This window comes from Microtus oregoni, unplaced genomic scaffold, assembly GCF_018167655.1.
Source record: "Microtus oregoni isolate MIOR12 unplaced genomic scaffold, Mior012 000022F_ref0000154, whole genome shotgun sequence".
Classification (NCBI taxonomy): Eukaryota; Metazoa; Chordata; class Mammalia; order Rodentia; family Cricetidae; genus Microtus; species Microtus oregoni.
In genome coordinates, this window is record NW_024543081.1 from 31,830,969 (window position 1) to 31,854,400 (window position 23,432).

General features: G+C 48.6%; 1 protein-coding gene across 20 annotated transcripts in view; it reads left to right on the plus strand.

Moving 5' to 3' along the window:
- The window catches only part of Mtss1 (MTSS I-BAR domain containing 1), a 137,225-nt gene extending 114,112 nt beyond the window's left edge, over positions 1-23,113 (plus strand). For 3 of the 20 annotated variants that reach the window (XM_041671797.1, XM_041671799.1, XM_041671807.1), the window contains 10 exons: positions 8,034-8,123; positions 8,369-8,526; positions 10,088-10,195; positions 11,189-11,286; positions 13,137-13,347; positions 16,101-16,220; positions 16,999-17,193; positions 18,264-18,437; positions 18,793-19,000; positions 20,260-23,113. In XM_041671797.1, the coding sequence (XP_041527731.1) occupies positions 8,034-8,123; positions 8,369-8,526; positions 10,088-10,195; positions 11,189-11,286; positions 13,137-13,347; positions 16,101-16,220; positions 16,999-17,193; positions 18,264-18,437; positions 18,793-19,000; positions 20,260-20,960 (2,063 nt within the window). In that variant the 3' untranslated portion in view covers positions 20,961-23,113. The remainder of the gene's footprint in view (positions 1-8,033; positions 8,124-8,368; positions 8,527-10,087; positions 10,196-11,188; positions 11,287-13,136; positions 13,348-16,100; positions 16,221-16,998; positions 17,194-18,263; positions 18,438-18,792; positions 19,001-20,259) is intronic. The other 17 variants (XM_041671801.1, XM_041671803.1, XM_041671815.1 and 14 more) reach the window with 13 other exon arrangements.
- The last annotated feature ends 319 nt before the right edge of the window (positions 23,114-23,432 follow it).

Genomic DNA, 23,432 nt, shown 5'->3' on the forward strand with positions numbered 1-23,432 from the left:
TGACAGCTCTAGGAACCTCCATATTGGAAGGGATTCATAACTCATCACAGATGAGTTTGTCCTGGGAGGAAGGACACTATTTCTTTAAGGAACTCAAGCTCTCCCTCAAGCCAGCCCGTTGGAGCGATGTGCTCAGTGCTGTGATGAACATCAGCAAGAGATACAATGGGCCAAAGAGAAAGGGAGCAAGAGAGGCATCTTTAGGCATAGGGGACCAAATAGATGGAGACAAGGCTGTGACCTTGTAGTCAGGGGCTTGGGAGTCAGAGGTGCAGGGTAGACATGTCACAGGGGTGTCCTGGGTTGGGGGACCTCAAGAATAGTTGTTTTTTTTTTTTTTAAATAAAGATTTATTTATTATGTATACAGTGTTCTGCCTACATGTATGCCTGCAGGCCAGAAGAGGGCACCAGATCTCATTACAGATGGTTGTGAGCCACCATGTGATTGCTGGGAATTGAACTCAGGACCTCTGGAAGACCAGCCAGTGCAAGAGTTAAGAAACCGCTGAGCCATCTGCAGCCCTAGTTTTTATTTTCTAAAAATTAATTAGTGAGAATGCACGGTGTGGATTTTCTTTTAAGGGGAGGGTGGTGGTGGTGCCCATGTGTGCATCTATCACAGGTCAATGCCAGGCTGTTTTTTTTTTTTTTCTATTGTGCTCCACCTTATTTTTGGAGGTAGTCTCTTACTGAACTGGTTTCAGCCGGATTGATTGTCCAGCCAGTCTGGGGGATCCACTGGTCTCTGCCCCTCCTCTCCCCAGCACTGAGATTTCAGGTGTGTGCCTCTGCGGCCGACTTGTCATGTCCTCAGACTGGCGGAGCAAGCTCTTTATCCACAGAGAAGCACACTTTGGGCAGTTTGCTACCGAGAGACAAACGAATAGCCTTGGTGATGTGATTAACACTGGGATGGGAAGATTGGAAACTGTGGACTCAAAGCTTTGGTGTCTTCTCTTCCCAGCTTATTAGTAAAGTCGCATGCTAAGAGGACCCCCAAGGGTTTTGTGGAGGTTTGAGGAAAAGCTTGAGCATTGTTGGCTGAAGTCTTTCTCTAGCCCCTCCTTTCCTGAGGTCAGGTGTTGGAGCTGAGCACTCCGACCTAATGAAGTGGCTGTTTTTTCTGGCAAACAGCCCCTCACTCTGAGCTGTGTGGGCCCTGTCTCCCACACCCCATTGCGTCACCAGTCATTCAGGAAACTCCAAAGGTTTTCGAAGCTGAATACCAAGTTGAGTGTGTGTTTTATTTTCTAAGAAACCACAGTATTGTAACATTTTATGAACTGTGATATCCGTGGTCCAGCTTGCTGTGGAGGAAGCATTCTGTGTGTGTGCAGAGAAAGAATTGTCTGGGCTTCCAGGAGGAGGCAGTGCGTAGAAAACACTGGAGGATGGAACTGTGAAGGGGAAGGCTGGGTGGGTGGGCAGTAAGGTGGGCAGTCATTCCAGAAGGACGAGGTAGTGGAGAGGGCACCGGGGAATCTGTGACTGGAAGCTGACACTCGTTTATACCTGACTGGTGGCCGGTAGGTGTCAGCCGCCATGGCTGATGCCTAGCCATGCCCTAACAGGCAGCATGGTGGTACACCCTTGTGATTCCATTACTTGGGAGATGGTGTGGGTGCATCAGGAACTAAGGTAGCTGGCTGGTGCCCTATGACACAAATACAGGTTAAGAATCTAAAAGCAACTATTGGTCTTAGATGACCCAGAAACCTCTAGAGTGAAAAGCACGAGGACACAGGAGAGATTGACTGTTGTTGATGTTTTATTACATAGAAGACTGTGGACTGGCAGGGGCCCCATTAGAGTCTGTTCAGGCTCTCTCTGGGCTCTCTGTAGCGTTCCTTTTTATTTTCAGGCATGTTTTCTTCTGTTGGTTAAACCTGAACAGACGATGGTTTGTGTGGGACGGCAAGGGCAGGTCTCTCGAGAAAAGGGGATTCTTCCTGGAAATGTAAATTCCCAGTGTCACTTTGAATCTTTGTATCCTCCATCCTATCCTATGTGTCTCATATGTGCCAGTGTTTACATTCCGTAGTTCGTGGGCTGTAAGAGGCTACCAGTTGTTAATGGTACCAGTTCTTTTCTGGACCACTGAATAAGAGAGAGAAGAAGAAGCGTTGTTAGCCATTATTGGTTGTAAGCCGCATTCTGTGTGTGAGGGGTAGCAACGTGGTAGAGTAGGCATTAGGATGGAGTTCAGCGATAACGTGTCAGGCAGATGGGGAAGGTATTTTGTGGAGTTCTGGAGGCTCCTTCAGTGTCTGTCTCAGGAAGAAGAAAGGCCTTGGGCCATTTTGCTAGCATCCAGCAGCTGATTTGGCCCAGGGTTACTCTTCAAGGTCCCTTGCAACTCCTTATTTTGTGGGCTGCAGCATGGGGGATGGGCAGTCCCAGGTAACCACCTGGTGCTCTGGTCCAGCTGCTTAGGTGAAGGGTGTGGAGCTTTGGACATCACCAGGGGCTATGATTAGGAGGCGGGGGGGGGGGGGGGGGGGGGGTCCTGACAGAGAAGGCCCCAGGTGAGAGTCCAGCTGTGCCCATTAGTAACTCAGCACTGGGAATTGTGGTCCCGTGCAAGCCGCTTTGTTCCAGCTTCCCCATGGAAAAGCTACTGACTCCCGCCTTGAATGTTTATGTAAAGAAGGGGAGTAAATTGGCAATGCTGCTGGGATTCCATTTCAGAAAGCTTTGTAAACTCTCCTGGAAATCCCACTCCCGATGCCTAGCTCCTTCCTTCCTTCCTTGGCCCACAGCATGCCACCCATTATTGTAACGTGGTGGCCCGGGAGAATTTTCTGCAGAAAGTAATCATGACTCCTCTCCCACGGGGACTCCTAAGGGCCTCCTGACTGGTGTTCAGGATTCCCCAGCACGAGTAGAATCAAGCCCTGGGCACTAGAGGAGTTGGGGGCTGGGGTTGTCTGGAGGCTACAGATGACTTATTTTACAGAAAAGACCAGATGGCTTTTCTTTGCTCAGGAATTTTGTCTGGAAAGCCATCCAAGGCATCCGGGCTCTCTACGTTGGCTACTTCTTGGTCCTAGAAGGTTTGGCTCTTAGGTCATTTAGGAGATGATGGTTGAGCTCCTTGAGTACACACTCAGGGTCGTGCTGTTGGCGTCTCGTTCCTTTGGAGAGATCTGAGCACCTACTGACTTCAGGCAACTATCCCCAATAAGCATATTCTCAGTGTATGAGAAGCTACAGTAAGAACAAGATACGCGTTTTACCCCGGTATGGTCCTCCCACCGGCAGCATAGACTGCTGATCTTCAGTTAATAAATAGGTTAAGAGAAGTAACACAGGGAATCCAAAGGAGAGCCCCATGGTGGAGGACCAGAGTAAAGAACTTCCGAGGGTCAAGGAGGAGAATCCTGGTCGGGATTCCGAGCTTCCTGAAGACTGGAGAATTAACTAGGGACACAGGATGAAGAGCTGTCAAGCAGGCGGGGAAGAGGAAATTCACACATGGAGATGAACAGTGCCCAGCCTTGGGAAAAGGATAGAGTAGCAAAAGAAGGCCTAGCTTGTGAATGGACTCGAGATTGATGCTCGCAAGTTCTCCAGGAGGCAGGCTTTGTTAAGGATCTTGGATTTGTGATGTTGGACTCTTTTGAGAGCAGTGGACGCAGCTGAGAAGAGTGTATTTGTTGCCAGTGGAAAGCAACTAAGACTTTTCTGGGCAGGCTGAAGAGACACTTAAGAAGCCAGGGTGGAGGGAGCAGAGGTGAGACAAGGGGATGGAGTTTGTGTGGGAGGAAGCATGCTCAGAGCCTTAGGACTGGAGACATGACTGGGCAGCTCTTCCAGAGGACTCAGACTCAAGCCACATGGCAGCTCGCAGCCTTTACTGACTCCAGTGTCAGGAGTTCCGACGTCCTCTCTGGCCTCTGCAGGCACTGCATGTGGACAGAACATTCATACATATAAAAGTAAATGAATCTTAAAAAGAGAAACCGACCCCCAATGCCTGTGTTTGAGGTGGCAGTGAGGACTCTGACCGTGCCGCCTGCAGGGCAATGATGGGCCGTTGCAGATCAGCCCTGAGCTTGTAGAGCCGAGGCCAGCGCACAGTGGAATGCTCTTAAGATCCGCATCTCTGCCAAGCACCTGCAGGCTTTCTCATATCACTGTTTCTTAATATAGTAGTGATTGATACAACATATACTTTGAATCAGGTATGGTATGCAATCTAGAGACGGTTTAAAGTGTATGGGAGGCTCATTTAAATTATAGACTTCAGGACTTAGGCATATAAGGGAAGATGCTACAGCCCTGGAGAGACCAAGAGGCAGGTGTACTAAAATCAGCACAACTAAAATCAGACAGCTTAAAATCAGTATATCCAACAGAATTTCTTAAGCAATTACATATGCGTGCTTATAATATAATATATAAATGTTTAATATACTGTGTATATATAAAATAAATATAATAATGTGGTATATCAGGATTTTAAAGAAATAACCATTGTGTTTTGGTCTGATATATCCTAAATAGAAATGTTCCCACTATAACCATAATTAGAGCAATCTTTACAGCTTATACTTATTTTAGAATGCTATAATTTAAAATCCTTTAATTATAACATAATACATATTTAAAATAACTTTGCTGTAATTGTAGAGTAATTTAGAAAAGTATTTACCAGATTCGATCATACACTCATTTTGCTCTCCTAGGTAAGGCCTATTTTTTATTTTCATTATTTTCTTCTGAGACAAGGTCTCAGTGTATAGCCCAGGCTGATCCTCCCACTTTAGCTGTCTGAGTGCTAAGATTACAGGTCCTTACCTTCACACCTGGAGCTGTTACTAACGACAACTGGATAAATGCATTACAACGGTGACAGGAAGTAAAGATGCAGTGTTATTTTAGAATTATAGAATACTTTTCATGTGCCTATGTGTATGTGTGCGCACACATGTGTGCATGTGTGTAGAGGCCAAAGGTTGATTTCAGGAGGCTTTCTGATTGCTCTTCCACTGTTTTTTTTTTTAAGTATATTTTCACAAAATCCACTGTATTCTTTTGAAGTCGGACCCTTCAGTCAGACCTAGAGCTAGTCTAAATAGTTTCTCTAAACAGTTAGCTCAGGATCCTGTCTCTGCCTTCTGAGACTGGAACTATAGGTGGGCTGCTATGTCTACCCAGCATAGAAGTAGCTTATCGGGAATTTGAACTCTGATCTTCCTGCTGTGTGACGTGCACTTTAATCACTGAGTCATCTCCCCAGCCCTAGTCCATCATCTTAAAGTTTTTCTTCTTCAGAAGCTGGAGAGATAAATCAGCAGAGGGCCTGGGCTTGGTTCTCAGTACCCACAAGGCAGCTCCCACCAACAGTAACTCCACTTCCAGGGGTTCTGGAGCCCCCTTCTGGCCAAAATGGGCACTGCATGTGTATGTTGCACACATATACATGTAGGCAAAATTCTCATACACATACAATTAAAATAAATAAATTATCCCAGCCCTCAGGAGGCAGGGGCAGGCAGATCTCTGAGTCCGAGGCCAGCCTCGTCTACAGAGTGGGTTCCTCCAGGACAGCCAGCTCTTTTACACTGAGAAACTCTCCAAAAAAAATTTAGAAATAAAATTAAAATAAATCTTTAAAAAATTAAAAGTAGGGGCTGGAGAGATGGCTCAGTGGTTAAGAGCATTGCCTGCTCTTCCAAAGGTCATGAGTTCAATTCCCAGGAACCACATGGTGGCTCATAACCATCTGTAATGAGGTCTGGTGCCCTCTTCTAGCCTGTGGACACACACACACACACAGACAGAATATTGTATACATAATAAATAAATATTAAAAAAATTAAAAGAATTTTTCCTGAAATCAAAATATATCAAAGTATATTTGATCAAAAATCACACATAGCAAAAAATCACAACAACCAAAAGGTACATGGTGGCACACACCTTTAATCTCAGCACTCAGGAGGCAGAGGCAGGGGCAGGTGGATCTTGGTGAGTTTGACCAGCCTGGTCTATAGAGTAAGTTCCAGGATAATCAAGACTACACGGGGAAACCTTGTCTAAAAAAAAAAAAAATAAAATCATTACACAGAGATCTGCTCGCTCTCCCGGCATGCTCCAGCTCTTCCCAATCCCCACCCCCACTTCCCCACCACGTTAAGAACTTTCTGGTCTGATGTTTTGCTATTCAGATAGCATAGAAGAGACTGAGCAACTAAGGAAGGACCCCACCCGCCCTGGGCTGGGCCATGTTGCCCCACAGCCTAGCGAGAAAGAGCAGGTGTTCACGCACTCCAGACCTTTGCTGTCAGTCACTTGTATGGTGAACAGACTTAGCACGCATGGATTTGTTTGCACGAGTCAGCTCTTCCCCTTGAGGCAGGCCATGGCAGGTAGACGTCTATGAGACGGAGTTGATTGTAGCTGGAACATCCCAGATGGGAGCATGGCTTCATTATTTTCTGTCTGCTAAGTGCACTCGGAACCAGTTAAATACAGGTGGCCAGGTCCTACGGACGGCTGGTGCCCTGCTGTGCTGGGCGAGGAAATTAAAGACACAGCGGAGGGTTGTCTGGAGGACTAGGTAGTGACTAAGTGGAAGACTAGAAGAGTGGGTCACCCAAGAGTGTTGGAAATTTCCCACAAAGCAGTTTTCATGCATACGGTGACCATTGGATAATAGCCTTGTATGTTCTTAGATACTATGTATTATACACATGTTATTTTACATACTTTGTTGAACTAGTGAGGATTGTTTATGTACAAAATTGTGTATTCTGAGCTTACTAAACCCATCCAAGGCATTTTTAAGGATTTGGGGCTTTGATTGCATATGCTTTTCCCATTATACATTAATTTAGGACTTCTCTAGAACGTTTATTACATCTAGAGTTTTATTAAGTTCTGTTGAGCTTGTTGGTCCAAATTAGGCAATTCTCATCTGCTTGTAGGAGAAAATACAGAATTTATCTTTACAGCCGAGACATTCTTCCCTGACCATGTCTGTCTTTACATCAGATGACATGGTCCATTTACTGTTCTGTGTGTTGTTTGTCAGGGGCTGGTATGTTAACTGGTCCAGCAGTTTCCTCTGCGGCAGTTGAACTCGCTGTTCAACCCAAGACAGTGGACAGAGGCTAGCCTGAGTGCCCCGGAAGTCAGGCTGTGTACGCTCTGTCTCTGACCTCTGCCTAGGAGAATCCTTTGACCTCTGAGCTTTGACTTCCTCTTCAACACGAGCAGCTAGGATAACCCCGAAAAGAAACAAGCACTTATGGAGCGCTTGCTGTATACACAAGTAGATATCCTGAGGGATAGCAGGACAAGGCCAAAACCTTGCCCTGAAGGAGTTTAGAAATTCTTCCTCTGACTTGGGTGTGGGTAAAGTCTGTTTGCCGAAAGTCAGGCATGGAAGCTTAAGAGCTGGTTTCTTGTGCGTGACCCCAGTGTGTCCCCCATCAACAGGTCACGTCAACACTGGTTGTTCCTCTGGACTTAGTGCTGTCTGCCCACGTTTACCTCCTCGTGCAGCAGATGGCTTCGGTAAAAGGCCGACTATTTTTGGTCTCTGGGCCACATAGGCAGTTAGAGAAGTTGCAGACAGCATATAAATAAGTGTCCTAATAAAACTTTATTTACACAGACAGCTATTCCTGTTTCTGAGTTGTTTAATTGATTCATACTCTGTCTGAAACTGTAAGATGCTGTCTGGATAACTAGGGGCTGGAGATGTGGCCAGACAGGTAAATGATACAGGCTCTTCTCTGTATAGCTTTGCCCTTCATTTTGTCACCAGCAAAGACCTAACTATCGAAGTTTGGCTACTAGGCTCCTCCCACCGGAAAGCCATTGGAGCTCTATACTAGGGAGTTAGATGAACAGCCAAGGATTCCTAGACCCCAGGGCCAAGAGCTGAAGAACCCACTACTGTCTTCAGGGACTGAGACTTCTGCCCAAACAGAGGCTTTCTGATTGGGTTGGGCTTGACAAAGCCAGCTTGTGTCCGTTTTTGGAAATAGCCCTAGCCGCTCACCTAACTCCCATCCCTAGCCTCTTCCAGATACTCTGAAGAAAAGAATGCTCCTGCTGTGTTTCCTGAGGGTGTGCTGGCTGACACAGGGCTCTGCAGGGTTGCACAAGGTAGGGAGGCAAGCCAGGAGGTCATCCCAGGAGATGCCCCTCGTCACAGATAAGCCAGACAAACAGCCCTACAGACATTAGAAACTGGAAATAGATACTCCTAAAAAAGCAACCATTTTCAGTCTTACGGGAACCCACAAATAAGTCATGTTTTTAAGTCCTGGAAAAGGGTTGCCTTCACCTCAGTAAGGATGTCAGAAGCTGGCATTGGGCAGGCTGACCTTGTGGCTTTGTTTTGTTCCCAGGGAGAGGTGACATCCAGCCTCAGTTGGACAGCGCCCTCCAGGATGTCAACGATAAGTATCTCCTGCTGGAAGAAACGGAAAAGCAGGCTGTGCGGAAAGCGCTGATCGAAGAACGCGGCCGATTCTGCACTTTCATCTCCATGCTGCGGCCCGTGATTGTAAGTTGACGGAAACTCCAGAAGGCTTGAACTGTGCAGTGCAGAGGGAGGGGCTGTCCTTCTTGGTTTGTGCATCGGCCAGCCTGTTAGTGACCACCCACCGCTGTCGGGAATCACAGTGGTGGAATCATGTCCCCACAGCAGAGATTATCATCAAGGTGCTGATGTCCACGTGACCCTCTCCTGGATCACAGTTCTTAACAACACATATCCTTGTTGGGAGAAGGGTCACTTGTTCGTCCCAGCTGTTCAGCATGAAATAACCACTCAGAAAACCATATTATTTGCAATACTATAGCTCTGCTATAGGCCCAAAGCAGTTTCTTTATTCATTAACCAATAGAAACAACACATAGACAGAAGGACCTCCCTCTCACACCATATCCTTCTTGTTTTGTTTTTTAACTGAGTTGAGATCTCACATTTCTGTTCATGGTGGCCCAATCACCATGTAATCCCAGCATTTTGGAGGCTGATACAAGAGGATTGCTGTGAAGTTTAGACAAGCCTGGGCTATAGAGTAAGTCCTAGGCTACCTACGGCTAGAGCGAGACTTGGTCTTAACAATCCTTCCCACTTCTCCCCCATCTCAAAACAAAACTCACAAAACAGAAAGCCTGTTTAAAGAGTCAGCAGAAGCACCTGCCAACTAGATAGGAAAATTCCGTGGCCCACTCTAGACCCACTGTATCTAAAACTCTGAGCCTGGGGCCCCTGCATCTGTCCTAAGTGCCAGGAAGCACCTCAGTGGATTAGTTTCCCAACCTCAACTCCCCTCCCTCCCTCCCTCCCTCCCTCCCTCCCTCCCTCCTTCCCTTCCTTCCTCCCTCCTTTTCTTTGCTTTTCTTTCTGGATTTTTGAGAGAGGGTTTCTCTGTGTAGTCTTGGCTGTGCAGGCCAGATTGGCCTCAAACTCACAGAGATCCACCTGCTCTGCCTCCCGAGTGCTGGCCTTAAAGGTGTGGGCCACCACCGCCAATGACGTCCCACTTTAAGTCATGTAAACCATGTGCAAGCTACAGCTGAGTTTGCAGTAGTCATTCTTGGAGGCTGCTGAAGGCTCTCGTGCTCAGATTTGAGGTGGACCTGGGCCCACAGTTCCTGCTGGCACCCGGGAAGGTGACCGAAAGGTTTGCAGTCCTTGCTTCATTCCCACTTGCTGGTTGTTCAGATGGGGCAGTGGACAAGAAACAGGGACAGTAATACTACCGAACACTTGTACTGTCATAAAGATCTGGGCCTAAATATCCCTAAGACATGATAGCCATTGAGGGCTCCCTACGCCCATGGAAGGATCCCCTGAAAACACATGGGTAGGCCATCCGAGGCACTGTGAGGATGCTCCCTGTCCCCCCATTGTCCCCAGCACACAGCTCACTCTCACTGCCTTTTCCTTTTCTCTTTCCAAAAAGAAGATACACACGTCCCCTTCAGCTTAGATTCCTATCTCAGGTGCCTTTCCTGTAAGGTTGACAAGGTCATGCCGTGACCCAAGCAAAAGTGGTTGGAATAAGATGATGAGGGAAACCACATGATGATGTGCACAAATCGCTTCCCTGCAGGAGGAAGAGATCTCCATGTTAGGAGAAATTACCCACCTTCAGACCATATCGGAAGACCTGAAGAGCCTGACCATGGACCCTCACAAACTACCCTCCTCAAGTGAGCAGGTAGGAACTGTGGGCCAAGCGCTCGGGAACAAGGGATGGAATCCAGGGCTCTGGTCCGGGTTCTGTATGTTAGGTTTACATTCTTTGTGTGAGCCACCTTAGCTCACCGTCACTCTGACACCCATTTTGTAGGGAAAGGTGCTGAGAGTCTGAGAGATGAAGGCACCTAATCGGGGCCTCCGCTCTAATATGTGATGACCAGATGCTGTGCTCAGCCACCCTGCGGGCATGAGCTGTCCTAGGAACCTGACCTCATGTGATTCTGTATCATTGCGATCCTCTCTGGGGCTAGTCAAGTCAGCCATGGGACCCTCCGCTGCAGAAAAGATAACACATTTTAAATGCTTTATTCCTTTGATGTGTGTGACATTAGCACGCTATCAAGTCGGAAGAGATGTCTGGGGGACAGAGGATGAGTCATAGGCTGGTTTGAGCCCTCTGTGTGCAGCTGTCTGCTTGGACAGTCAGCTCAGAAAGACGAATTTGGAAGCTTTTTGATTTTCTGTCTATGAAATTTTTCTATTAAACTAACTAGAGTATGCATTGACTCGGTGAGTAGACATGAGCAGAGTACCTCTTAAATGAACAGGCTCTTTGTCGCTGGGATAGGATTGGCTTCCTCTTGATTCTGTGAGGGTTCCATGTTTCTAGCCCTAGCCAAACAGGGCGCAAGTGACTACTGAGCGTCAAGAGGTTGAAGTGCTGTCCACAGGCCCCTAAACCACTATTGTCTCAAGGGAGCTGCAGGATGGAGATGCTATCTTTTAGGAGTTGTTAGTCCATCGCTGCAATTACCTTTTCCTCCTGATATTTCAGGATTTTCCCCTTCTAACTCTTTGTTAACTCTATAGTTTTTTGCTTGTCTCAGAAGGACTGTGACCTTGAAAGATAGGTAGTGTGGTTCTTGGGTTAAAACATGACCCCTGTGAGGGGCACATTCTCATCCTGTGTGTAGAGATGTGTGCCTGAAGCCCCTCTCCTCTGCCCCTTCAGGTGATTTTGGACTTGAAAGGTTCTGATTACAGCTGGTCCTATCAGACGCCACCCTCGTCACCCAGCACTACCATGTCCAGAAAGTCAAGTGTCTGCAGGTGAGTGAAGTCCCGGGCCTCCTATGCTTATCAAGACATCTTTGCAATGTGACCAGGAGCCTGGCCTTTCCCCAGGAGGCATCAATTTGAAACAGGGTGTAGTCAAGTGGAGAATGCTCTCAGGTTTTAGTCTGTTTTTCCTCCCCCAGGTATTCTCACAGCGAGCCCAAGGCTGACTTTTTCTTTCTGTTTTGAGGAAGTCGACCCAACAGTAGCTGGAACAGAAGCCACAATGGCTTCTGGCCATGTCTCACCCACATTACTGTAGTTTTAAAGTCCGTCCAGTTTTTGTGTCCCCTCTTCCCCCCTCATGCCAAGTCACAATGTTACTCGTGGAAATGGGCAATCATTTGAAATAGACCTGGGTTCTGTAGGACCATTGCCTAGTTCCATGAGGCAGCTGCTTTTGGCCTGCTGAGGGGCAAAGTTTATTTTGTTCTTGAACGGTGGGAGCGTCTTTGGACATCACTTCCTGCGCTGGTGCAGTAGAGCACTTGCTGCCAGTCATTTGACTTTGCAAAACCAAATGGATGTGAGGTAGCCCAAAGAGGGAGCGGGGGATCTGCCCAAGTCTGTGGGAGATGCCGCTCAGCACCCTGCTGTGTTTCATTTCTCCCTGGAGAGAGTGGGGCGGGGGCAGGCAGGTCTGGTCAAGAGGCTTTGTCCTGCCATCTTCCCCAAAGATGTTGCCTGGTTTTTCTGGTCACCTTTCACAGGCTCTGTATTTCTGTGAGACAGGAAAATAGTTTTTTCTTTCAGTGGCTCAGTAAGGTTCATCTCATAGGGTAGAACAAGCCACACCCTGCCGTCTCCTCCTCGTAGCCTTACTCGGTTGCACTGACAAGAGCTGTCTGGATCAGTCATGCTCCCCTGTGTCTGACCAGTCACTGCACGTCATCCTAGCATAGGATAGCCACACAGTATTGTTCCCCTAACGCATCATCTTTAGATTAGAAACCACAGACCCCGGTTTGCAAGCCTCGAGGCTTGCTTCTTACCCCAGGTGCTTCTGTAATAATTGCCCTTGACATTTTTGCTCTGCCTGCCTGCAACAGGGACTCTGCTCTTCTTTCTGGTTTCCGTAGGAGCATATATGCTCTTACTAGGGAACGAAGTGCAGGCGGAGATCCTCAAGGGTGGGAGCCATTGTTCTACTTCCGACTTACTGGTTCACCTTAAACACGAGCAGCTTAGCACTGAAAGCTGCCTATGGCGTTAGACAGACAGTTCAACAGAGAAACACCCGCAGAAGAGTCTGGCGGTAGTCAGCTCACCAGCTCTGGTAATAAAATAAAATAAAATGTTTGCACTCAGTCATACCAAGTTGATTTGCTGATGTGTTTGGCAGGGTGGATGGAATTCACCTTAGGGTGTCAGCCAGTGCTGTTTAGCCGTGTGGCCTCTGGTCATCTGGGGCCAGATAGTCGTCCCAGGATGTGAGACCGTGTCACATGCTGTGGATTTAATGGGTTCTGCTCCAGGGTCATGGTTACCACAGGCAGATGAGATCATCCCCACTTTTTCTTTATATTACAAGTGTTAGTCCCGCAGCTTTGTTGGTAAGTGGCGTAATAGAGTTGGGCCTTGTTGGCTTTTTAAAAGAAAAACTTCCCAGGCATGTATTCTGAGCCTGTCACATTTTATCCTTGGAGACCTGAGACCCAGCTCCCTTATTGTCTACCTAAAAAAACCTTTCACTTACCATCTTGATTTGGTCGTTGGCAACATGTTCTGGGGTTTATACTACTTCTCCAGGGCAGGGGGCTAATACTGTTTTGTTTTGCATGTGTGTGCTCTTTCCTCACCCTGCCCCCCTCCTCCATGCCTGCCCCTCTGCTTGGCCCTTACAGCAGTCTGAACAGTGTCAACAGCAGTGACTCCCGGTCCAGCGGCTCCCATTCCCACTCCCCCAGCTCGCATTACCGCTACCGCAGCTCCCACCTGGCCCAGCAGGCACCCGTGAGGCTGTCCAGCGTGTCCTCCCATGACTCAGGATTCATATCCCAGGATGCCTTCCAGTCCAAGTCACCGTCCCCCATGCCACCTGAAGCTGCCAACCAGGTAAGGATGTCCTTGACCCAATGAGCAACAGGCGCACAGGGTACCCTGGCCGCTGTTGAGAGATGAAGCCAAATCCTTGTCTTTAAAGATGATGTCCCAAAGGGAGAGGTGCTCTAAGTTGGGCTGGAAGCCTATCTCCACATCCAGTAATCGTTAAAATGCCATGTTGGTTTGGCAGGCTGTCACATGTAAGTAGATAGCCCCAAAGAACTGGGCTCTCTCCTACATCTCCTACTGTAAGTGCCCAGTCTGGTGTGTCATGACCCACAATGGGGACACCCTCTTCATATCACCTCCCTGATGGCAGAGACCCTGTCATTGAATAGTTATTCCCTACACTGTTACGTGCCCCACTGTCAGTTGTGTTGCCACTGAGAAGGTGGCCCAAGCACCCGTGGACAATTCTTTCTGCACTTTGATCCAGGGAGAAGGAAGGATAGGTGATCTCCACCTCTGTTTTAGTTTGGATGGTACCCGCCCAGCCCAGTGTTCCTGCTGCCTCAGCATGCAGGAACTGGACCAGGCGTTGGGTGCCCCTCATGTGTGTTGTTTTGTGTATATGTTCTTCAGGGTTCCTGTTTCTTAGGACCGGTCTGTCACCTCTGGCTCAACACTCATTAATAAGGGAAGGGCATGATTGGTGCCACCACCTGTTGGATCCCATAGCGCCACCTGCTGGTGTGTGTGGGGGGTAGGAGCTGGACCAGAGAACCTTGTTGCTTAGCCAAAGCTATCAAGTGCAGAGCCTCCTGCTTCGAAGCTCTTCAGCATTTCTGAGCCGTCTGAGGCATAGTGGTGTCTTCCCTTCTCCTTCCCCTTTAGACTCAGCTTCCCACAGGAACGTTCAGGGCCGAGTGCTGCGTTTACTTTCAGTGTGTGTGTCTTAGCCGGGGTGTCAGCCTGTTCCTCCTCTGTGCTTCACTAAACTGTGTGCCTGCCGTGCTCCCATGAGTGCATGTGGTCAGAGGAGGGCAGAACCTTTGCCTCCTGAAAGGCCATTCAGTGTGCAGTAGAGCTGTGTCTGTGGCTAACGGATTGGAAATTAACATATGTTGCACCCCCATAACCCTTCCTGAGAAAGCAAAGCCTTCTATCCTTTTCATACTTCTGTTGGTGGCCCAAGCATGATTTCTGCCCCAGTAACACGGGGGAAGGAAAAAGGTATTAAATTGGGGGTTTCTGACCTATGAAGGCCTGTACCTGCCTGGCTCATACCCAAGAGTAGAGGATCTGGAGCTAGGGAGCTGGCTCAGTCAGCCGAGAGAACCTGTTGCTCAAGCACAGTCTCAGATTTGGATCTTCGACACCCATTTAAAGTCAGGTGAAGTGGCACATATTTTTTGTTGGTGCTAGATGTGGAACCCATGTGGACATGAACAGACGGACAGATGGACACACACACACACACTTACACACACACGGTAGGCTTTCTGTATATTGGGTGTGGAGCCCAGGCTCTCTCAGATGCCAGGCAAACCCTGGCATTGACCATTGTCTTACACCCCCAGCCTAGGGAGCTCAAACTAAACCACAGGGTATTGCAGAACTCAAAGGAGAATTGTTCTTTTTCACACAGCTGCTTGTAATCTACAGTAAAGAGGAACTAGTAAGGCCCCTGCTGAATTACACCAGCCAGGGGGTTCCCCCTTCTCTGTGGTGTAGTTAGGTACTGTTGATCCCCTTCTCAAGGTGAAAAACCACTGGGGCTCAGAACTTGAAGCCTCCAGGTTCACAGCTGGGAAATGATAGACAGGAAGCATTAATGCAAACCTTTACATTTCTGATCATGGGTTGCAAACCAGACACCAAGTTACCGAGTATGTATTTGATCCTTTGACCTTGCAGGATGGAAAGCTATTGCGGGCTTTAGAAATTTCAAAGCCTGTCCCCAGTGACACACCTCCTCTAGCAAGGCCACACCTTCTAATCCCTCCGAAACAGTTTCACCACACTGATCAACTATTCAAACATGGGACCATTCTCACTCAAACCTCCACCCCAGGATACAAAGACAAGGCATATCAGTGACCACAAAGGTAGAATCTCTACTGCTTCAGAGCTTCAGATAGCCAGGCTAGGGACAGGAGACCGGCAGGCACGTGGACTTAGTGCTCTCAGCACTGGGATGTTTCCCCCACCTGATCCTCTGGTCCTGTCCAGAGGCTTCAGCCTGCAATGTTCTGGCCACTGGAAATACACACCGATCACAGGACTTCCACGCAAATTCTCCCCAGTCAGGGCACCTCCAGTGTGTCCCACCTTATGGAGCAGACGCTGTGTTGTCAGAATTAGAGCCGTTTGTGTCATCATTCAGCCATAGCTGCCTAGGGACAGTTTTGTGCAAGGTGCGATACTCGTGCACCTACAAGGTCCTCCTTGGAGACCCAGGCTTCTGGTATATTATCATATGCCCGACAGCACAGCCTTGCCGGCAGGTTCAGTGTGTTGAGCCAGAGTTCCTCTACCAAGCACTGGTACCAGTTGATGCCTGCAGGCCCCACAGTCAGCAGGCCAGAGCTTGACTGGATCTCACATTGCTTTCCAGGGGCTTTCTTAAAACCTGTGTGGGTGAAAAATAAGCCTTAACTTACCCTCTGCTTCTCTCGTCCCTCCCTCTTCTGTGTGTCTGTCTGTCTGTCTCCCTCTCTGTAATGCCCTTCCCACCCTGTCCTTCCTTTATTTTCATTATGATTTCTGGTGGCTTGTGGTTTGATTTGTTGGTCCCCTCGTGTGGCTCCCCCCCCCTGCTGCAGAACTCATCCAGCTCGGCCTCCTCGGAAGCATCGGAAACCTGCCAGTCAGTGAGCGAGTGCAGCTCCCCCACCTCAGTCAGCTCAGGCTCCACCATGGGCGCCTGGGTGTCCACAGAGAAGGTGACTGGCCAGGGCTGCAGCCACGGTGGGCTGTTCTTCCTGATCTGCCCCCTGCTTACTGTACATGCAGCTGTAGGGACCTGGAAATTCAGGAGCTACTCAAGAGCTGGGCCCTCTGTGGGATAGGACCTGAGCAGGTGGAGGATCCCTGGCTGCCCAGCAGTGGGTTTAGTGAGGCAGAGGAAAGGGAGGTGGGGAATTTGGAGATGTGAAGACTTCTTCCCGGAGCAGGTGTCTGTGTCCATCTGTTCTCCCCTCTTCCTCCCTGAACATCCCACAAGACTGTTGGATGTGCCGTCCCCCTGTGTCGGAGGTCATGTGCTTTCCTGCCTTTTTGTTTGCACCCCGACCCCTCCTCACCTCCATGTGAATCTGCTCCCGAGCCGTGTGACGACTGGGAAACCTGGAATGATCAGATTCATTTGCAGACGAAACGAGCCAATCCCTGGCCCACTGGAATTATGCTTCACCAGCTCAAAAAATTAGACCTCTAAGAACATTGCAAATTAACAATAATGATCAATTTCTAAACCGTCTTGAAACCCAGCTCAGATATTCCCCCGACCAGTACTTACTGGGTGCCACATCAATGCGGTCTCTGCATCCTGGCTCTCGCTCTGCGTCACACGTCATCCGCAGGCAGGAGAGCCTCCATGTTGTTTTATTTGTACATATTCAGGTTTCCCCTGCCCCCAGTGTCAGTACCATCTTGTGTATCGACGCTCATCTTTGTATATTAATTTTTTCCTTTTCTCCTCCCTTTTTTGTTTGTTTCCAGTTGTCTAATGGGTTTTCTCACTTTAGTTTATCAAGTGAGTCCCATGCAGGGCCCGTGGGTGCAGGCCCTTCCCCTCATTGCCTGCCTGCCTCCCGCCTGCTCCCTCGGGTCACCTCTGTCCACCTTCCTGACTACGCTCATTATTACACCATTGGGCCCGGCATGTTCCCGTCATCTCAGATCCCTAGCTGGAAGGTTTGTGTCTCCCTTCCCTTCCCTTCCCTGTCCCGCCCCCTGCCCCCCTTCTCCCTCTCCACCTCTTCCCTCCCTCCTACCCCTCATTGCTCTGTGCTGACATCCTCCCCTAGACTCTCCCCTGCCCTCCCCTTTCTTTCACACTCTGCCTTCTTCCCCACAACCCTTCTTCCTCAGGAAGCCCCCGGGGTGGGTGGGGCAACAAAAACCAGCTGGAGGTACTTCCCTCAGGGAACAGAAAGCTGGTCTTCCTTTAGAGACCAGCAGCCCTGGAGATCAAGGACACTGCCAGAAGGGAGGCCAGACTCCGCATCAGGGTGGGGTCTGCTGGTTTCAGTTCCTCCCAGGCCACCTACAGTGTGTTTCATCAGAGCCTATGGGTTCTCCTTGGCCATATGCCCACCTTGTCCCCCCGAATGACAATCCTGCTGTCGTAACAGAACCACAGCTTTGGATCATTGTATATGCTGTAGCTTAGTGGTATATGAAGACTTTAGTTTTGATTGCTTTATATTGAAACGTGTTTGCTTCAATGTAAAAACCAAAATTGTAAGTGATCCCCAACAGTGCAGTTGAGGCTCCAGGAGGGTCGGTCCCTGGGCTGCCAGCATTTTGAGTAGATTGTGACTTCATCTCAAACCGGCAGCAGGTCCTAGAGCCCTGTGTCAGAGAGGCCAGCGTCCCAGGAGTGGGGGGATACCGCTGTAGAGTGGCTGGCAGCATGCTCTCGTGCCCCCTGGTGGCCACTTAGCCAAGTCGTTCAGTCTCTGGGAGAGTGGTTCCTCCAGACAGAAGGGCAGCCTGGATCCTTGGGATGGCTAGCTCTCCCCTGGCTAACACTTTGTATCTAACAACCACCTGTCAGGTGGCCTCTGCCTGCCTGGGTTGTTGAGAGTATTTAATCTTTGGGCAGGGATGAGGGTAAGGGAGGTACCTAGAGACTCTCAGTTGAGTGTTGGCAGGCAGAAGAGCTAGGGGCTAGCCTCTGCTAGAACTGCCTTGTGTGGGGCTGGTTTCCACCATCCGTCTGCATTGGGAGCCATGGCTTTTGACCACACTGTTCTACTCAGGACTGGGCAAAGCCAGGACCCTACGACCAGCCACTGGTGAACACCCTCCAGCGCCGCAAAGAGAAACGGGAGCCAGACGCCAATGGGGGCGGACCCACTAGTACAGGAGGGCCGCCTGCAGCTGCTGAAGAGGTGCAGAGACCGAGGAGCATGACTGTGTCAGCTGCCAGCAGGGTGATATACCTGTTCTCTGTATCTGGTTGGGTTCACATAGTTGGGCCAAGATGGGGACCACGGCCAGTCCTTGGGGACCTGATAGCCATCAGTTGGAGGAGTGGGGCTCTGTTCTTCTTCCTCTGCCTCACAGTGTATAAAAGACCCCGGGTGCACCCGTATGTGGGACTAAGCCATGTAGAACTCCCTGTTCCTGAATGAGAACTGTGCAGGTCTAAGTAGCCACCTGAGTCTACTGGCTGGTGCTCAGAGGAGTCGTCCAAGGTCCCACCTACAGCAGTGTGTATGCGGTGGCTCTGGTCTCTGAGTTTTCACGTCCCTGGTGGCTTGTGTGTCTCCGTCCTCTGTCCTGCAGCCCGGTGAGGAGATGGAGGCCTGTGAGGAACTGGCGCTTGCCCTGTCACGGGGCCTCCAGCTGGACACGCAGAGAAGCAGCCGAGACTCGCTGCAGTGCTCCAGCGGCTACAGCACTCAGACCACCACCCCGTGCTGTTCCGAGGACACCATCCCCTCCCAAGGTACGAGGCGCCCAGCTTGCCGTCCGGCTTTCCGGGCAGCTCCAGGTGAGGAGGCAGCGAGCTGGTGGCTGTTCTACACAGCGTTAACTCCTGGCTACCAGTGGGCTTTGGAATTGCTCTGTCATCTGAGGGTGCTTTGGGGCGTGATCTGTAGTTGACAGGGAGCTAGCTGCTGTGTAAGAAATGACCTGAATGGGAACGATTTTGCTTGTTTCTCACTGTCCGTGTATTAGTGCTCCCCAACTTGAAATGAGACACCTACAGTTAAGAACAGCTTCGTGTTTGCTTTGCTCTGTGTGAAGCACCACTTTTTCCCTTGAATAATCTTCACAGTCATGCACGGGGGAGAGATTTTTCTCCCCATTTTACAAATGTGGACACCGAAGCTCAGTAACTTGACCAGATCCACACAACTCCCAGCTAAGAGATGGAGTCTAGCGCCTAAGTTCTTAACTTACCCAGTCAAAGCCCCGTCTGCCTGCCTCTCTCCCTCTTCCCACCACATGCACAAGGCAAGCAGAACTGACATCTGGCAGCTAGAATCACTGTGATGGTTGGCCAAAAGCCACTTGCAACTTGCAAGCCATGAGTCAAAGATCTGAGCCAGTGAATCTCAAGGAAAGTTGCCCCCTACCCGGACATTGTGCAGAATCTAGGCACATCTTTCTCGTGCTCTGTTGGGGTGCTACTGGTATCGAGAAGGTAGAGACTGGGAGCTATGCTAACCCCGTCTAGAACAGCAGCTCTCCAGACCTCACCCAACAAAGAATTATCTAGTCTCAAGCCCCACATTTCAGTTGACTTGTTGTTCAGAAGCTTGACCATGCAATGCTTACTGTAAACCTCCCCCCCCCCCGGCCCTGAGACATGCTTGGCGCCATTTTAAAGCAGGCGTGAAGACATGAACCTTTGTGCTTTGCTTTCAGGAGCTGCTCCATCCTCTAGCCTTCCTAACTGCCAGCAGTTAGTTGTCAGGGAGACGGTCTGTTTTCCTGTGTCTGATTCTGGACCAGAGGATGGGACAGTGTATCTCCTTTCACCCTCTGCATTCCTCTCAGAGTGGTTGGTGGCAGCTTTGTCACTGCCCAGCAGTCTTAGGGCCTTCCCCAGTCTCACAGTTCTCTGCTGTGAGTACCCAGGGTACATTAGTGAGCAGAGCAAAGGGCTCCTGTCGGGAATTGGTACTGAGGCAGAATATGTCAGCATCTGGGCAGGGGAGGGGGAGGCCACGTGTCCTCCTGCCATGGCCTGGGAAAAGAATGGTCACCCTGGACCCAGACCTGGCTAATCAATCCTCCCCTCAGTTTCAGATTATGACTACTTCTCAGTGAGTGGCGACCAGGAGGCGGATCAGCAGGAGTTTGACAAGTCCTCGACCATCCCACGGAATAGTGACATCAGCCAGTCTTACAGGCGGATGTTCCAGGCTAAGCGTCCAGCCTCAACTGCTGGCCTTCCCACCACCCTCGGACCCTCTATGGTCACACCGGGGGTGGCGACCATCCGACGGACCCCTTCCACCAAGCCTTCTGTCCGTCGGGGGACCATTGGAGCTGGTCCCATCCCCATCAAGACACCAGTGATCCCTGTCAAGACCCCAACTGTCCCAGACCTCCCTGGGGTTTTGCCATCCCCTCCAGATGGGCCAGAGGAGAGGGGTGAGCATAGTCCTGAGTCTCCCTCTGTGGGGGAGGGACCCCAGGGTGTCGCCAACATATCCTCTTCCTTGTGGAGTGGCAAAGCCTCTGTCAACCCTCCACTTCCAGGCCCAAAGCCCTGTATACCTGAGGAGCACAGACAGGCGATTCCAGAGAGCGAGGCTGAAGACCAGGAGAGGGACCCCCCAAGTGCCACTGTCTCCCCAGGCCCGATTCCAGAGAGTGACCCTGCAGACCTGAACCCAAGAGAAAGCCCTCAGGGAGAAGACATGCTGAATGCCATCCGAAGGGGTGTGAAGCTGAAGAAGACCACCACCAACGATCGCTCAGCCCCTCGTTTCTCTTAGGCTCTCAGAGTTCCCAGGAAGTGCTGCCAGTGGGAAATGAACTCTTTCATTAATAAAACCTAATTTGTCTGATCCATTCCAGTCTATAATCAAGCAAAAGATTTTGTAGGCAATTCGGAATTCTGCTCTTTTGAAAGTATTCATCTTTAGATAAGAATTAAAAAGCAACATATGTAATTGACATAATCTTGATCTTTTAATTTGTAAATATTGACAGTTTCTTTCTGCATATTTTAATCTTAGTTTCCCTTTTGATTTTTCTGAAGGTGCCAAATTCCATTTAACTTTTTTACAAGTCTTTGTAAAATTTTAAATGCATAAAGGGGAGGGGGCGGGTTGGGACTGGGAACCTCGGAGTAATTTCACAAAAGGATTACATACTTATTCTTTTTCTTCCCTCAAGCTTTTGTAGATGCATTGTAGTTGTCTAGTTTAGAAGCAAATTCAAGTTATTTTAATGGACAAACACAACGGATAAGGGGTAAAGCCCTCATCCACGTATACTGTGTTCTGGATGAGAAAGGCAGGAGTAACAATTGAGCAATATGCAGAGAAGTAAACCCGGACATGGTGGACTGTGTTGGGATTGGGGGGAGGGCTGTGGGAGGGGCACACTGTCAATTTAGCCAATCCTGTTACATTTAAGAGTAGCCTTGTAGGTTGAATTTCCAGTAGCTTCATGGTTAACGCATCCGAATAAGCCATACTAGATTGCAGTGTTTGTTTCTGTAGGGTTTTTTAAGGACTTCCTTTCTCCCAGCATTCCTCTTGACCGCACATAGCACCCACATCCAGTCCCACGCATGCTGCTGCCACAGGTAGACATAGACCCCTATTACTTTCTCGTCTTATACTCACTTCTACTGAATCCAATACATCCAAAGGGGTAAGGCAATTCAGAAAACGTGAAAACACTTAAAAATGATAGCAGGGAATTCTTAGATATAGAAAATGCCTTTTACTTAACTGTGCCCAGCAGGCTGGGTACCTTAAAAAGCCCAGATATTTTGAAAAAAAAAAAAAAAAAAAACTCAAACAGATTTATCAAGGGTAACCGGCTTGGAGTCTAGCAATTTTGCCAATGTGCTTACCAATCAGGGGGCTTGTTTTTCTTCCATTCCATAAATAAGGGCAGTTGATTGGCTTCTAAACACCGGAGCGAAGAGGATTTATTTACTGTCATTGGGAGTCTGATCTCTAGTCAGGCAATGCTTTTTCTTCTTTTTAAATGGGTCTTTTATTTTAAAGTGGAAGTTAAATTTGTTACAATGCCCATCCCTAAAGTCAACAGAGATATTTGTAGATGTCAAAGAATCATGTTGAAGACAGCCGTGTCTAAAAGGCCAGGCCCTCAGAGTCCAGTGGCTGACAGTCCACATTTGACTTTGTAGGACAAGAAGCTTGGTGGGTCCTATGTGCTCTGTAGATCTCTGTTGGCTCCGACCTCTGATGACATAAGCTTATACTTTAATACATAACCACATTGGATGTGCGAGTACTGTTCCTCTAGTCATTGTTCTACATATTAACGTTTAACACTGCTGTGATTGCTCCAAGGACATTTTATGTTATGGCTTTAAAGCAAAGGCATGATTATTAGAAATGACTTAAGCTCTTTTCTTTGAAAAACAAGCTCCTTTTACACACTATAAGCAAACAGTAGTGCCTGTGGTTTAGCCCACCAATCTTGATGACTCAAAGTAGCTGATGCATTGTGCATATGATGCTTGAGATGGTTTTTGCAGATGCAGAAATCACAGCAAGGTCATTCTAATAGATACAAGTGGTATTTTAAACCTTTGAAAGGAATGGATGTAACTGTACGTTGGTACAGCTTTTCACTTGTTTAGTTTTTAAACGTTAGTATAATCTGAATAAAGTTAATATAAACTGTTGCCAAATTCAATGTAGAAAGAATGTGACAAACACCTTGGGTAGTTCTGTTTGTGTTTTTGCATATTGTAAAAGCAGTGTCACAGCTGAAATGCCCTTCTAAAGGTAAATTATTGTGGTTTAGTTGCTAGTTTGTATTGAGAGTTGACCTCTCCCTGTGCAGTTTTTGTTCTAAACTTGTATAATAACAGTGTGTAAAGTGTCTCCCTTCTACAATGTAACAACTGCTTCAGCCTACCTTATAAATAAAGAACCACTAAGAAAAGAAGTCCTTAAGTCTTATTCACATTGAGGTCTTACCAAATGTCAGAACATGGACCTAGTCTCAAACTAAGCTTAGAAACGTTGAAGTTATTTCTGTGGCAGTTGGGAGATTTAACGGTGAGGGTTGTCTAAACTAATAATTTGAAAAGTTCCAGTGAGTTAAACTAAAACCTAAAAGCAAGCAGTTTGTACTGGCGGGCTGCCTCACTTATTCTTTAAAGGCTGAGTTTCAACTATGCAGCCCTGGCTGAGCTGAAACTGCAGACCAGGGTAGTCTTGAACTCAACATGGAGATCTGCCTGCCTCTGTATCCTG